Here is a 14,180-nt window from a genome sequence, read left to right on the forward strand (position 1 = left end):
ACGGGCACCTGGCTCCGTCCTGCCTCCACGGTCGCTGGGACGCGATCGCGGGCATGGAGAGGTGGACGAGAACACGAAGGCGGCGTGCCATGGTTAGCGAGTTGCAATAGAAAGGGCAGCTCTGAGTGGCAACAGTTTGAGCTGGAAAATAGAAGCTGACAGAGGGAATGATAAAGTGGGTTCAGACAGCTCTCTCGGGTCAGAATGAACGTGTGGGAAAGTTGAGCCTTAGTCGTTCCTTTCTGGACGAGGCTGCGGTGGCCAATGGTCGGACATGTCAGACGGTGTGATCTAAGCATGTGTGGGGTTCCCCGGACAGTCCCCCCTGACAGTCCCGCCTGGGCTGGTCACCAGCCAGGGGCGCGAGCCGGCTCGGGGCCTGACGCCAGCAGGCGGTTGGCACAAACCTCCCGGAAGCCATCCCTGCACCTGGTGTCTCCCGGGGCCCAATGCCGAGTGACTGTTCCCGCGCCACCTTCCTTCTAACAGCCACTGGCCGCAGGCGTGCACTAACTGTGTCTCGTCCCAACTCACACACAAGGAGCACACTTCCTCCTAGACATTTACATGGTTCATGTCCGTCCAGTCTTCACTCAATACTTGAGATGATAGGATGCCCTCGGAATGATCCAATAGGAATCGTGTTTCTGTTTAGAAACCTCCCATCAGAATCAGTGCATGCCTCCCTGCCAGGGAAACAGCCCTTCTGGGTTCTGTGCGACACGTGTGGAGGTATTTTCTTACAAGGAGGAAAATGCTCCTTTTTAGCCGGAGAATGGGCAGTGAGCTTATATAATACTAGGGGCCCGGTGCACGGAATTTGTGCACGGGGGGGGGGGTCCCCTCTGCCCAGCCTGCCCCCTCTCACATACTGGGAGCCCTCAGGGGATGTCCTACTGATGGCTTAGGCCCACTCCCTGCTCCCCTTGGGGAGGGGTCCTAAGCCGCAGTCTGGCCTCCCTTTGCAGGAGGCGACTGGCGGATCAGGGGAAGACACTCCTGCTGCTGCAGCCACTGCTAGTCACCGCAGCCACCAAGGTGTTTTCATCAACACGGACTCCAGTCCCTTCACCATGAAAAAATGACAACTTTCTTTAGGCATTTTCAAGAAGATGTGTCCATAGGATATGACATTTCTTTAGTATTTTTTTTAATCCTCACCTGAGGATATATTTCCATTGATTTTTAGAGAATGTGGAAGAGAAAGGGAAAGACAGAGAGAAACATCAAAGTGAGAGGAACACTTTGATTGGTTGCCTCCTGCATGAGCCCTGCCTGGGCCCAGGCCAGGGAGGAGCCTGCAACCTAGGTACATGCCCTTGGTCAGAATTGAACCCAGACCCTGCGGTCGGCAGGCCGAGGCATTACCCACTGAACCAAACCGGATAGGGCAGGATATGACATTTCTTAGCCCTCCAGCAGCGGACCTTCATTTTTTTCTCCAGGAGTGTGGTGGAAAAACCCTAGATCACCTTATTGGATTCTTATTACCCAAGTTACTAAGAATATTACCAGTGGCATACAGGGAGCTTAGCCAATGAGCGGTCAGAAAAGGTGTTTCCTCTGTAGTTCACACCGATCGCCGGCTCAGCCCCTGACCAGGCCTAAAGTCTCTGGCCCAGGTTTTGGGCCTGGGCAGGGGACCCCCAGCTCCCTCCAATCACAGGCTCGGCCCCTGCCCAGGCCTAAAGACTTGGGGCCTGGGCACAGCCCCCCCATCTCCTTCCAATCACCAGCTTGGCCCCTGCCCAGGCCTAAAGCATCTGGCCGAGGAGTTAGGCCTGGGCAGGGGACCCCTCAGCTCCGATCACAGGCTCGGCCCTGCCCAGGAGCCCCCTGGCTCAGGCCCTTCCTAGGCTTCTCAGGGCCCACACGGGGCCTACCTCGGAGTGACCTGGGTGCCGATACTGTTCCCAGGATGCTGGGCGCCTACATATGCAAATTAACCGCCATCTTTGTTGGGTTAATTTGCATACTCGGCTGATTGGCTGGTGGGAGTAGTGGAGTGACACCAATCTGCATGTTTCTCTTTTATTAGTGTAGATTGCGACTTAATTTGAAGTCTTGTAAGTGCTGCGTCTGCTTACCTCCGGCTCACCCACAGCCCATACCGGGAAATGCCTTCAGTCCTGGGAGGAGCAGGTGCTGAGTCAGCATGACCTCGCGCCTCCTGAGAGGGGCGGGGCCAGAGAAACACTGGCTGGCGCTGTCCCCACGGTCACCTGCAGGGCACATGCACCCGTTCCCCACAGGGATCCACATTCACATAGAAATATCATACTCAGTAGCGCACTGGAGGAAGTTTGGGGACACATTTTTCTTTTTCTTTATATTTTTATTGATTTCAGAGCGGAAGGGAGAGGCAGCGAGAGAGAAAAACATCAGTGATGAGAGAGGATCATGGATCGGCTGCCTCCTGCACGCCCCACACTGGGGATCGAGCCCACAACCCAGGCATGTGCCCTGGAATCAAACCATGACCTTCTGGTTCATAGGCTGACGCTCAACCACTGAGCCACGCCGGCCAGGCACATTTTTATAGAATAGCCCCCAATTCTTACACATGAGCTCAGTGTGAAAAGTTCAAAAGTGCCTTCGACATCACCACATTCCTTTGCCTCTGAGAGATCTCTCCTTCCCATTATTCCAGAAACCCTCCACGCTTTTCTTAAAAATATTCATGAATTTAAGAATCATTTCTCCATAAAATAGGTTTCATGAACCTATCTTATAACTTCTGCTAAGATAACTTCTTGTACACATTTTAGTATAACATCAGGATATAAAAAACTATCCACACAAATCATGCTTTCTGCTCACTGGCACCTCCTCCTGGAGAAAGTGGCAGCAGATCTGAAACACTGATTGTAGAGGCAGTCACGGCCTTGGAATTTAAAACCGATGAAGGGTGTTTGCGCCTAAGATGTGGCCTTTCATCAGAAAAAACATGCTCATCTCCGAAGCACGTGACACGGTTCACAGCCCCCTCACGTCTCACGGCCCCTTGTCCTTCTCCGATGAGTTGCCGTGTTGTTGTGGGCGCTCGTTTCGGTGTCCACACAAGCAGGACCCCACACTGCCGCCCCCACGGGCACGCCCAGTGCTCACTACAGGGGCAGAGCCCTCCGGACACAGCACGTGTGACGATGCGGTCGGACGCCGTGTTGTGCATGCCGTGCGTGAGTGGTTGTGCATGTCTCCCACTAACCGGTTGTCTTTTGCACAGAACGGCTTTACTCCACTGCACATTGCCTGCAAGAAAAACCGCATCAAAGTCATGGAGCTGCTGGTGAAATACGGGGCTTCCATCCAGGCGGTCACCGAGGTAGACACGGTCCCGGCTTGTCACGACCCCTCACTCCCCCATCTGCGCCCCCTGCCCCTCACTAGGCCGCCGATGGAGAGCCGGGCGCGTGCAGGGGAGTAAAGCTGCTGTCGTGTTGCTTTGTTCTGTCCGCAGTCGGGCCTCACGCCTATACACGTGGCGGCCTTCATGGGCCACCTGAACATTGTGCTGCTGCTGCTGCAGAACGGCGCCTGCCCAGACGTCACTAACATTGTGAGTATGGCCAGCAGGGCTGTCCGCGCGTCCGTCTGCTCGTGGCCGTGGAGAGAGAGCCGGTGCGGCTGGTGCAGGGTGATTGTAGGACTGAGCCGAGTCTGCGGGGAGGGAGGGTCGCTGGTCCTGGAGCGTCCCCACGCGGTGGACGCAGCCCACGCTTGGTCAGAGCTCCACTGACTGAGGGCGGGGCAGTGAGCTCCGGGGGCTCGCTGCGCTGGCTGGACGGTATCCCTGGCGATCTCTGTGCAGGTTCCAAGTCAGGACCCAGCCAGGCCAGTGCACTAACCAGAGAGAGGCTGAGTGAGGCTGCTCTCGCTGTAGCCACCCCGGCCTCAGGGACACGGGTTTCCCACCTGCTGCCCCGCTTGGACTCTGTCTGGATTTGATTTTGTTGGTAGAGGGCGCCCTCTCTGACCTGAGGAGTTACATCCAATTTCTCATACACCTGGGAGGCACGCTGCCCCCAGACAGCTTGCTCTCTGCCAGGGACCTCGGCACCTGGGACTCCCGCACCTCGGCTCGGCCTCTGTGTGGGTCCTTGTCTGGAGTCCCCTTGAGACTCTGTGATCGCCGTGTGCTCACTCCCTCCCGCGGGCACAGGGCACCACCGTGCAGGGAGCTCTCGGCCCCGGGCTGCTGAGGATGTACGCGGGCAGCAGAAACAGCTCTGCCCCCACGAGCATCTGTGCTCGTGGTTAAAAGTCCCGTTATCCAAGGCAGTGGGTCCAGAGAGTTGCTGGATGTTGGTCTCTGTCCCTGTGAGTCGTGAAACGACGTTCATTCCCTTCCTTTTGTGTCTTCTCGCGTCCCGGGGGTTCATGTTTGATGGTTTCTGTGCGGAAGTGCCTGGTGCGCAACAAAGTCCACGTGAAATACGTGTATTTGATTTTAAATGGTACACAATAGTCCCTCTTCATATTACCGACAGTGGGAGCATAAAACGGTCCCAAAATGTAAATGTAAAGGCTACGTTGACCAATGTCCCTAATTACAGCGTTGGGGTCCTACGCTTCTGTGTATTTACTAATCTTCACTGGGTTAAGGATGAGAGCAATCGCGCAACAGGCCGCTTCTGAGAACTTTGAGAAAGGAGCGCCCTCCGTTCTGTGGTCAGAGAGGAGCCCCTCTCGCTCGTGAATGGAGACCGTGCAGACCACTCACTGGACAGGGCCTCTGCTCCCACCGGCTGCGGGCTCCACACGTGTGTCCCGACACTGCAGGGCCCCAGGAGAGACGACGATACTGTCAATGATCACGTGACGACTATAGCAAGGCCAGCGCATCTATGAGGCAGTCTTTTATCTCGGGGAGACGTTTGCAAAACCATCAGCGAGAACCCCTCTGAAATGTTTGTGTGACTCCGTGCTTCTTCGCCGACCAGTTTCAAATAGCTCGGCAGTTACAGGTTCTCCACAGTGATGTCCTCTCCTCTGCAAACGTAGGGACATGTAGCTTTCCACAAAGACAAACAAAACAACAACGTGGACATGTCTTAGGTTCCGGAAAACTTCCCCATTTGGCAGCTGCAATATCACACTCTGACTTCCATCTGTTGGTCAATACGGAGGCCTCCAGCTGTTTCATCTTCTCACGTGTCCGTTACACTCTCCCCCTTCAGCTCCCTCCAAAGACAAGCTTGTGAGGCGGCTGCTGAGGGAACCCTCCCCTCGACTGCTTCCTAGGGTTCTGTTTGTTTTCACTCGGGTACGATGTGTTCTTCAGGGAGAAGACACCAAGTGGGTAGGGTTGCAGGTAAAATACAGGACTCCCAGTTCCACTTGAATTTCAGGTAAACAACAAATCATTGCTTTTTTAAAAAAGTGTGTTTTTATTGATTTTTTTAGAGAGAGAGGGAGAGGGAGGGAGAGAAACATTGATGTGAGAGAGAAACATCGATCGTCTGCCTCCTGTACACACCCTGACGGGATCGAGCTTGCAGCCCAGGCATGTGCCCCGACTGGGAATCGAACCAGCGACCTTTTGGTGCACAGGACGATGCTGAGCCGCACCAGCCAGGGCCAAGTCATTGTTTTAATATAAGTGTGTCCCTCACATGTCGGCGACATACTGTGCTGAAGGAATTATGCGTCCCTCGTCTGGAGGGAACCCTGAACCGGCATCCTGTTCCTTTACTTGCCAACCAGCAGCCCACAGCTGCCTGTGGCCTCGTCACTCTCGGGACGGGAGGTTTAGCTACGGGTCCCAGGTCCTGGGGGTGATGAGGTCCCTATGTGAAACTGTCTGCTTGCTGTCCTCCCCCCACCCCCCGCCTGCCCGGAGCCTCTGTGTGCTGCCTGAACCCATGTTGCCCTGTTGGATGCCAGGCTGTCTGTCCCGCTCTGACGCTTCCAAGCGATGCGGCGAGCGGTCGCTGGAGCTGTCAGCAGTCAGCTTTAACACCCAGAGGGGCGTGCCGCTGAGCACCTGCTTCGGCCGTGAGCTCGCCCATCTCTGCCAGTCCTGACGTAGCTGGGATTTCACTGCACTCAGCCCCTCAGCCACGCCTCCTCCCCACAACACTCACAGACGCACTCACGTCCAGCCGGCCGTGGCCACCGGCTTCACAGGTCCAAGACCACGCCTCGCAGAGCTGTCCAGAGGACAGGGCCCTGTTAGCCGATCAGTGGATCCCTGGCTGAGTTCACGCTGCATATTTGGGTGAAGAATCCCCCCCAATCCTTACAGTTCATCAACTGGAGATAAAGAAAACAGGCATGTTGAATACCCTAAGGTGTGCAATACTCAACAGATGGAAGTTATGATTAAACACTACACACCCTCTCTTTCTTATTTACACTTACGCCTAAACAAGGGTAATGCACTAGGAAAAGGGAATTTACAGTACAGGTCGGCTTCCCCAAAGTCATCAGGAATCAAACACGATCCCTGGTGGCAGGGGAGTGACCGTAGATGTCTGCCTAGAAATACAAAGCTTGTCTTTGAATCTAACACTTAATACTTTAGGTTTTTTATGTAACTATCAGTTTCAAATGTGTAAACACCATATAGATCACTTACCCTATATAATAAAAGCCTAATATGCTAAGGGTCCAGTCATCCAGTTGGCCTTTCAACCAATCAAAGCGTAACATGATAATGATATGCTAAGGCCCCTCAACTGCTCGCTATGACATGCACTGACCACTGGGGGCAGATGGTCCGACCAGTAGGTTAGCTTGCTGCTGGGGTCCGGCCCATCGGGACTGAGTGAGATGGGCCAGACACGCCCTGGAGCCCTCCCATGTCCCTCCCCAGCCCCAGTCGTGCATCAGTGGAGTCACGGCTGGCGAGCGCAGTGGCCGGAGCTTCTCCCACCCCTGCAGCAGCGCTAAGGATATTCCGACTGCCGGCTCTTGGACTGTGAGAGGGCGCAGGCCAGGCTAAGGGATTCTCCCCCCACCCCGAGTGCACAAATTTCGTGCACTGGGCCTCTAGTCTATATATATATGTATAAAAAGCCAGCGACTGGGACACTGTAATGACCAGTCGCTATGACGCCCACTACGGCCAGCAAACGGCCTGATAGTGGGTAGGGCCGGTGGCCAACCTCCTGCAGCCTCTCCCTCTGGCCAGCCCCACCCATGATGGGCCCCCACCACCGCAATAGGCCTGCAGCCCCTCACCCTGGCTGACCCCACCCCAGATCGGCCCCCCCACCCTGATTAGGGGCAGGGCTGACTGGCCAACCACCCATGGCCTCTCCCCTTGGCTGCTAGTTCCCAATCGGCCCCCACCACCCCATTCTGGGGCAGGGCCAGTGGGCCCACAGCCCATCCCCAATCTGTCCCCTGACCCCAATCGGGGGTGGGACCCGCTGGCCCCTCCCCCAGCTGGCCCCTGCCCCCAGCTGGCCCGGCCCTGATTGGGCCCCGATTGGGGCCAGGCTGGCTGGACCCCACCCGTGCACGGATTTGTGCACTGGGCCTCTAGTTTTATTATAAAATGAGGGTATTGGAAATTGTAAGACTAGCATTTTCCATCTTGTCAGTAGACTGACGAATCTTGGCTTGTGAAGTGAACGTACACTCATTGTTGAGTAGGTGCTCTGGAGGCCTCTCTGGCTTAACTCCTGTTATAGGATGGAGTCTGGAGGTGTGTGTGTTTAACAGTTAGGAGACCTCAGCTTCATGAAGTGGTTCTCAACCTTCCTAATGCCGCGACCCTTTAATACAGTTCCTCACGTTGTGGTGACCCCCAACCATAAAATTATTTTCGTTGCTACTTCATAACTGTAATTTTGCTACTGTTATGAATCATAATGTAAATATTTGATATGCAGGATTTATTTTCATTGTTACAAATTGAACATAATTAAAGCACAGTGATTAATCACAAAAACAATATGTAATTATATATGTGTTTTCTGATGGTCTTAGGCGACCCAAAGGGGTCGCGACCCACAGGTTGAGAACCGCTGGTTTAGAGACAGGCTTGACGTGACATAGAAAACAAGTGAGAAATGGTGGTTGTCAGAGAGGAAAGGTCTCGCCGCACATCCGAAGCCCGAAGACAGTGTTGCTGTCCCGATCGCACATCATCTGTAAAACAGGATGCTCCCGGCACGCTTCCCCTCCAAAGTCAAGCATATCACCAGAACATGAGGGCACTGGAGGGCCAGAGAGCCATTCATAAAATAAAACATTAGAGTAGACGTCCAGTTTAATGCTTTCAAAGTTAACTCATTTGAAATGAATCCCACAACTTTATAAGGAATGGAGTCTCCAATTACTGGGAATAGAACCCAAAGTTCGCCTTAAATCCTCTAGGTTGAAGGGTTTCCTGTGCAAGGAATGAGAAGAAAGCACTCCTCGGATTTGTCCGACTCCCCTCACCATGACCAACCCTGAGATCGGCTTAGTTACTTCCCGTGGCTACGTCAGCCTTCTTTCTAGGACTAGTGACTCAGTGTTCACTGCTAGTTCAGTGTCGTGCTCTTTTATGGCCAAACTTTATGGCTGAAAGTTTGACGTGTGCAGAGCTGTAGGTGGTTTTAATATAGGCTCTTTAAAAAAAACGCAAAACCTTGCTTTTAGTCAGTAATGAACAGGCTTCCCAGTGAGAAAATTCTCTAACCTCTAAGCTACTATTTCCTGATCAGTGTGGCGGTCGATGGGCCGGGAGTGCGAGGCCCATGCCCAGCGCTGCCCACCCGCGGACGGCTCTGCCACCCCAGCAGGTCTGTCCAGTGACTCTGTCATTAAATGGCTCGTTACTGAAAGGCAGGGAACCTCCTGGGCAGGTCAGATTTGGTACAGTCACTGTCTGACTGTCTAGTCTCCTAACCCAACCAGGTGAAAACTAGCAGTTTATTTCGGATATTAACTTTGAACTCTGGGAAGGAGCGACACACGCGTGGTGCAGATGGAGTGATGGTTGGAGTGTGCTGCCTCGACCTGCAGCATCTGGACTTCCTCATTAAAACGTGACCACGGTGGTATCGCTAATGGAGTGTGATCATGACAGGTTTTAGGTTGAAGAAAAGCAACGACACATCACAAATTTAAATCCTGCCGGGCTGCTTACAACACTCAGCCCCTGGTGTCCTGGGCATTTGGGTAAGTTTGTCGGCTCATTATGGACTGAAAGGGCAGAGGAGTTGGTTGTATCCGTATGAAGTTAGAGAAGACACAAAGCCGTGGTTGTCCAGACTGAGTAACAGTGGAATGATTATGCCTTTCCATAGGTTTCCTGAACTTTGGGTTTATTGCTGAACGTCACAGAAAGGCTTGTTTTATTCTTTGCCACCTGAGCACGGGCTCACTGACCCTGATGTCTTGTCTCGGCAGCGTGGGGAGACGGCACTGCACATGGCGGCCCGGGCGGGCCAGGTGGAGGTGGTGCGATGCCTGCTACGCAACGGCGCCCTGGTCGACGCCAGAGCCCGGGTAGGTGCTGGGGCCGGGCCCCTTCCTCACGGCCCCTCCCAGGGTAGGAGCTGGGCCCGGGCCCCTCCCTCCAGGGGTGCAGGGGGGCACCCCTCAGGACCCGCGCATCGGGCCAGAAGGAAGTGAGCAGCGAGTGCAGGCAGTGGGGATGCCCCCATTTCAGAAGCGTCAGCATTTGGAGAAATGTGCAATTCGGTATCTAAGAAACGCAGCCCCCACCACCATTTGAATAATGTTGCCTTGTGAGAGCCCTTGCACACACATCTGCTTGTTTCCACGCATTTGCACTTACAATCTGCTGCTGTGGAGGTATGCACACATCTCACCCATTTCTTCCCACCCCTGTGATGAGGTCACCCTCCTTACTCCGGCTTTCCTTCTCTGTCTTCCCTCCACTGTCAGCAACAGAAGAACCTGGGCCCAGACACTGTTCGGTTGCATTTCCCTGTTTCTCATTGTTCCTAACCCCTCATCCCCCGCCAGGCTGATGTCTCTTCCTTAAAGTTCCTTCCGACTGCTGCTGTCCCACCTTCTTCCTCACACTGGCCTCATCGGCAGTGTTTGTCCCTCTTTCTTCCATGCTGTCCTGCCGACTGTCACACCAGTATCTCTGGGGTTCCTGGGGAGTATTTAGTCACTTTCTCTTCTTAAAAAAAAATCTATATCTATATCTATATCTATCTATCTATCTATCTATCTATCTATCTATCTATCATCCATCTATCTATCTATCTATATTGGTTCCAGAGAGGAAGGGAGAGGGAGAGAGATAGAAACATCAATGATCAGAGAGAATCATGGATCAGCTGCCTCCTTCATGCCCGACACTGGGGATTGAGCCCACAACCTGGGCTTGTGCCCCAGCTGGGAATCGAACTGTGACCTCCTGGTTCATAGGTCGATGCTCAACCACTGAGCCACACTGGCCGGGCCACTTTCCTTCTTCACCGTCTGACACACCTCAGCTCGAATGGGCCGCCTGACTCGCTTTAGAAACTGTCCTGTTGGAAGGAAGCGCCCGCCGAGGCCTCTCAGATTCTCCTTCCATGTTCAGTCTTTGCTGTTAGTTCCGAGGGTTAGACTTGGAAACCCTAATGCTTCTCCCAGTCTTTCTTACACCCTCTGACTCCGCGGTTTTACTGCGTTTCCCCCCAGAACCAGGGGTAGGTGGGCAGCCTGGACAGTGCTTTGTCTTTGGATGGTATCGCCTTTCTCTCCATCGCACAAGTTAGTGCAATTGATGATCTTTGGTATCATCACTGGTACTTTGCTCTTAAATGTTTAGTTTTTGTTATTCAAACTGTATTCTTCCCTGCCTTGGCTTTTTTCTGCTTTGTTTTTCCTTAAAGACTATTTTTAGAGCAACTTTAGTTTTATACCAAAATTGAGTGGAAGGTACAGAGATTTCCTAAATGACCCCACCCGACGGTGCACTTGTCACAGCTCATGACCCCCATGGACACGGCGGCGTCAGCCGGAGTCACTGTTTGCATCAGGGTGCTGGGCAGTCTGTGGGTTTGGACATTCCCTCCCACGGTGTCACACGGAGTCACTCCTGCCCTGACACCCTCCGTGGCTGCCTGTCCTCCTTCATGGGACGGTCACCTGCACGCGGCTATTTTTACAGAAATTTTATGGTCAGTCAGTGCAACCTGAGGAGCATGAACGTCACTGTTTTTACCAGAAATTGTGATAACATTCCTAATCACTAGTTTGTGATCCTTATGTAAACATAACAGGGTTTCCCATTATCTCTCAAAAGAAAAACTCATTATATTTTTCTATTTTCAAATTTTAATGTGTTCTATTTTTAATAGACATTTGCTCTTTTTCTGTATCTCTGCCAATTTTTGTTGTTGCCTATTTAACCTGTTATTCTTGCCTTTTTGGTACCTGAAATCCTTCCTCAAAACCACTGGCCTCGGGCTCTTTTCTTGGAAATACTGTAGCATTTCTGTCTGTCTGTCCTGGTGAGTAGCTGAGGGGCCGTGGGTAATCTTGGAGACTCATTTAATTCCCCTTAACCTCCTCCTCTGGAGAACGGCCTGATGGTGGATGCTGTGCCTCCTCTCGGGCCTGCTTTGAGGATAGGGCCAGGTGATCGCACAGGAAGCAGCTCCTGGAGGGCACAGGTCCATGAAATGCCCGTTCTGCCCACCTCACCACCCTGAGGTCCACCCAGTGCGGTCTCCCGTCTTCCCGTAGCTCCTCGCACACCTGGGAGGGGCGGCACCCTGTGAACGCCGATTCCGTCTCCGTGTGTCCTCAGCTCGGGGCCCAGCTCCTCCCTGCTCTTTGACTGACGTGCCCTTGGCCAGTGTGCGCAGACCTCATCCCATCGCCGAGGCTGCCCGCCCTTTCTTTTCACAAGAGAACAGTTTGGTCTGGGTCTCTTAACGCTGAACCCGTTTCCCTGACCACACCTGAGAGCCAGGGGTTCCTGGAGCCTCCGCAGCGTGTCCTGCGTCCTCACACCAGCTCCGTCCGCGGCTTCCCGGGGAGCCCTGGGCTTGCGCCAGCCCGTTTCCTTCCTGCCCCAGCTCCCGTTTGCATCGGGATGCCAGTCCCGGACCTGCACCACGTCCTGGGACATTTCCACGGATCTGCTTACAATGTGCCCTCTATCCTCAGCCTCTCCTTGAAGCCAGGACCGCGTGTGGCCTTGGCTTGCCGGGCAGAGGGAGAGCCAGTTTCCCAGCATCCCCCGGGCTTTCTCTTGACCTGGTTCCCAGGCACTCAGCACCTGCTCCTAGTGAAACCTCCGGATGGGAATCTAGGTCTTAGGGCTTCTGGGTGCGATTTCTTTCTTATTCAGAACCAAGGGTTGGTTTCTATTTAAATGTGAATGAGGCTGGAGCCTGGCCTGTGGGTGTGCTTAGAGAACCACAGCCAAGATGAGGGAAGGACATACTTTAATTAACCAATTAACTTATTTACTTATTTTGTTGAATTTATGGGGATGACATTGATTAATAAAATTACACGTTTCCGGTGTACAATTCTGAGACGTCATCGGTATGTTGTATTGTGTGTCACCACCCCAGGTCAGGTCTCCTTCCCTCACCATTTATCCTCTGCACCCTCTTCTATGTCCCCTTCCCTCCAGCAATAAAAGCTAAGGAAGATCCTGTGACCACACAGGTCACCTCGTAGGGAAATATGAAATAACTGCGGTCAGGGTAGTAATAATTTCCTTCTGCCTAGGGGCCCCTAGAAAAAGGAAACCATGATGCAAACGACAGCGGCGGCATTAGGGCTGCCCGGGCCCTGACCTCTGACCTGCCTTTCGTTGCAGGAAGAGCAGGTGGCACTGGGCTGCCCGGGCACTGACCTCTGACCTGCCTTGGGTTGCAGGAGGAGCAGGTGGCACTGGGCTGCCCGGGCACTGACCTTTGACCTGCCTTGGGTTGCAGGAGGAGCAGGTGGCACTGGGCTGCCCGGGCACTGACCTCTGACCTGCCTTTCATTGCAGGAAGAGCAGGTGGCACTGGGCTGCCCCGGCAGACCTCTGACCTGCCTTTCGTTGCAGGTGGAGCAGGTGGCACTGGGCTGCCCGGGCCCTGACCTCTGACCTGCCTTTCGTTGCAGGTGGAGCAGGTGGCACTGGGCTGCCCGGGCCCTGACCTCTGACCTGCCTTGGGTTGCAGGTGGAGCAGGTGGCACTGGGCTGCCCGGGCCCTGACCTCTCACCTGCCTTTCGTTGCAGGAGGAGCAGACGCCTCTGCACATCGCCTCGCGCCTGGGCAAGACGGAGATCGTGCAGCTGCTGCTCCAGCACATGGCGCACCCGGACGCAGCCACCACCAACGGGTACACGCCCCTGCACATCTCCGCCCGCGAAGGCCAGGTGGACGTGGCCTCGGTCCTCCTGGAGGCCGGGGCTGCCCACTCCTTAGCTACCAAGGTAAGGGGGCTGCGGCGGCAGGAACCCACCAGCTCCCCTTCTCTGCCAAGGACGTGGCCCAGAGGGTTGGTCTCTCAGGCCTGCGCGTTCCCGCTCTTTGCGTCTGGGCGGAGAGCCGTTTCCTGGACGGTCGGAGGGCGCTGGGAGGGTCGTGTCCTCTCTGCAGTAGGAGACCCCGCTTTCCAGCGGAGGCCTGTGCTGCTTGCAGGCAGCCACCGGGGGCGCGAACCGAGAAGGTTCCCATCGAGCCGGGGCACCTTCCCTCCTTCCGAGATAAAATCTAGGCTGTGTCCCAAGAGGAAAAGAGTGAGACCCCCAGGTGCACGGAGCCACGTGGCTCCCGAGGAGGAGGCGGTAGCATCGGGCTGGGCGTCCCGCCTTGGCGAGAGGTCTGGTGCCTCCGGAGCTCAGGTCGCTGCGCCTTGCGCGCTGCTCTCGGCTTCCGCCCACTCCTGCTCCTGAGCGGGCCCGGCTGCACCTGCGTGGAGCTCAGGTCTCAGGCCCGCCTGCAGAGCCGCGTTCTGACGTCACGTCGCTGCCCCCCAACCCAGGACGTGGGTGCACCGGCCTGCAGGCACCTGCCTCCACCCTGGGCTGGGCCGAGGGATGTCCTCTCCCGATGTGATGCATCCGGTTGGATGTTTTCTCCCCGATGTGATGCATCCGGTTGGAAATGCCCCGCTTGGAGGGGACTGAGCGCGCCCAGCTCCTCGGATTCCAGAGGGGTCTAGCGCCGAGGGGTGGGGAGCAAACGGGGGGCGCCCACAGCAGGGGGGTGTCTGCAGGCTGAACACCGCCCCGAGTGCGGGAGGGGTGCGGGTTCTGAGAG

General features: G+C 54.8%; 1 protein-coding gene across 1 annotated transcript in view; it reads left to right on the plus strand.

The window, feature by feature from the left end:
- The window catches only part of ANK2 (ankyrin 2, neuronal), a 114,944-nt gene that overhangs the window by 10,960 nt on the left and 89,804 nt on the right, over window positions 1-14,180 (plus strand). The window contains exons 6-9 of the mRNA XM_014550536.1: window positions 3,227-3,325; window positions 3,461-3,559; window positions 9,349-9,447; window positions 13,154-13,351. Of these exons, the coding sequence (XP_014406022.1) occupies window positions 3,227-3,325; window positions 3,461-3,559; window positions 9,349-9,447; window positions 13,154-13,351 (495 nt within the window). The remainder of the gene's footprint in view (window positions 1-3,226; window positions 3,326-3,460; window positions 3,560-9,348; window positions 9,448-13,153; window positions 13,352-14,180) is intronic.

The sequence above is a fragment of the Myotis brandtii genome, unplaced genomic scaffold, assembly GCF_000412655.1.
Source record: "Myotis brandtii unplaced genomic scaffold, ASM41265v1 scaffold603, whole genome shotgun sequence".
Classification (NCBI taxonomy): domain Eukaryota; kingdom Metazoa; phylum Chordata; class Mammalia; order Chiroptera; family Vespertilionidae; genus Myotis; species Myotis brandtii.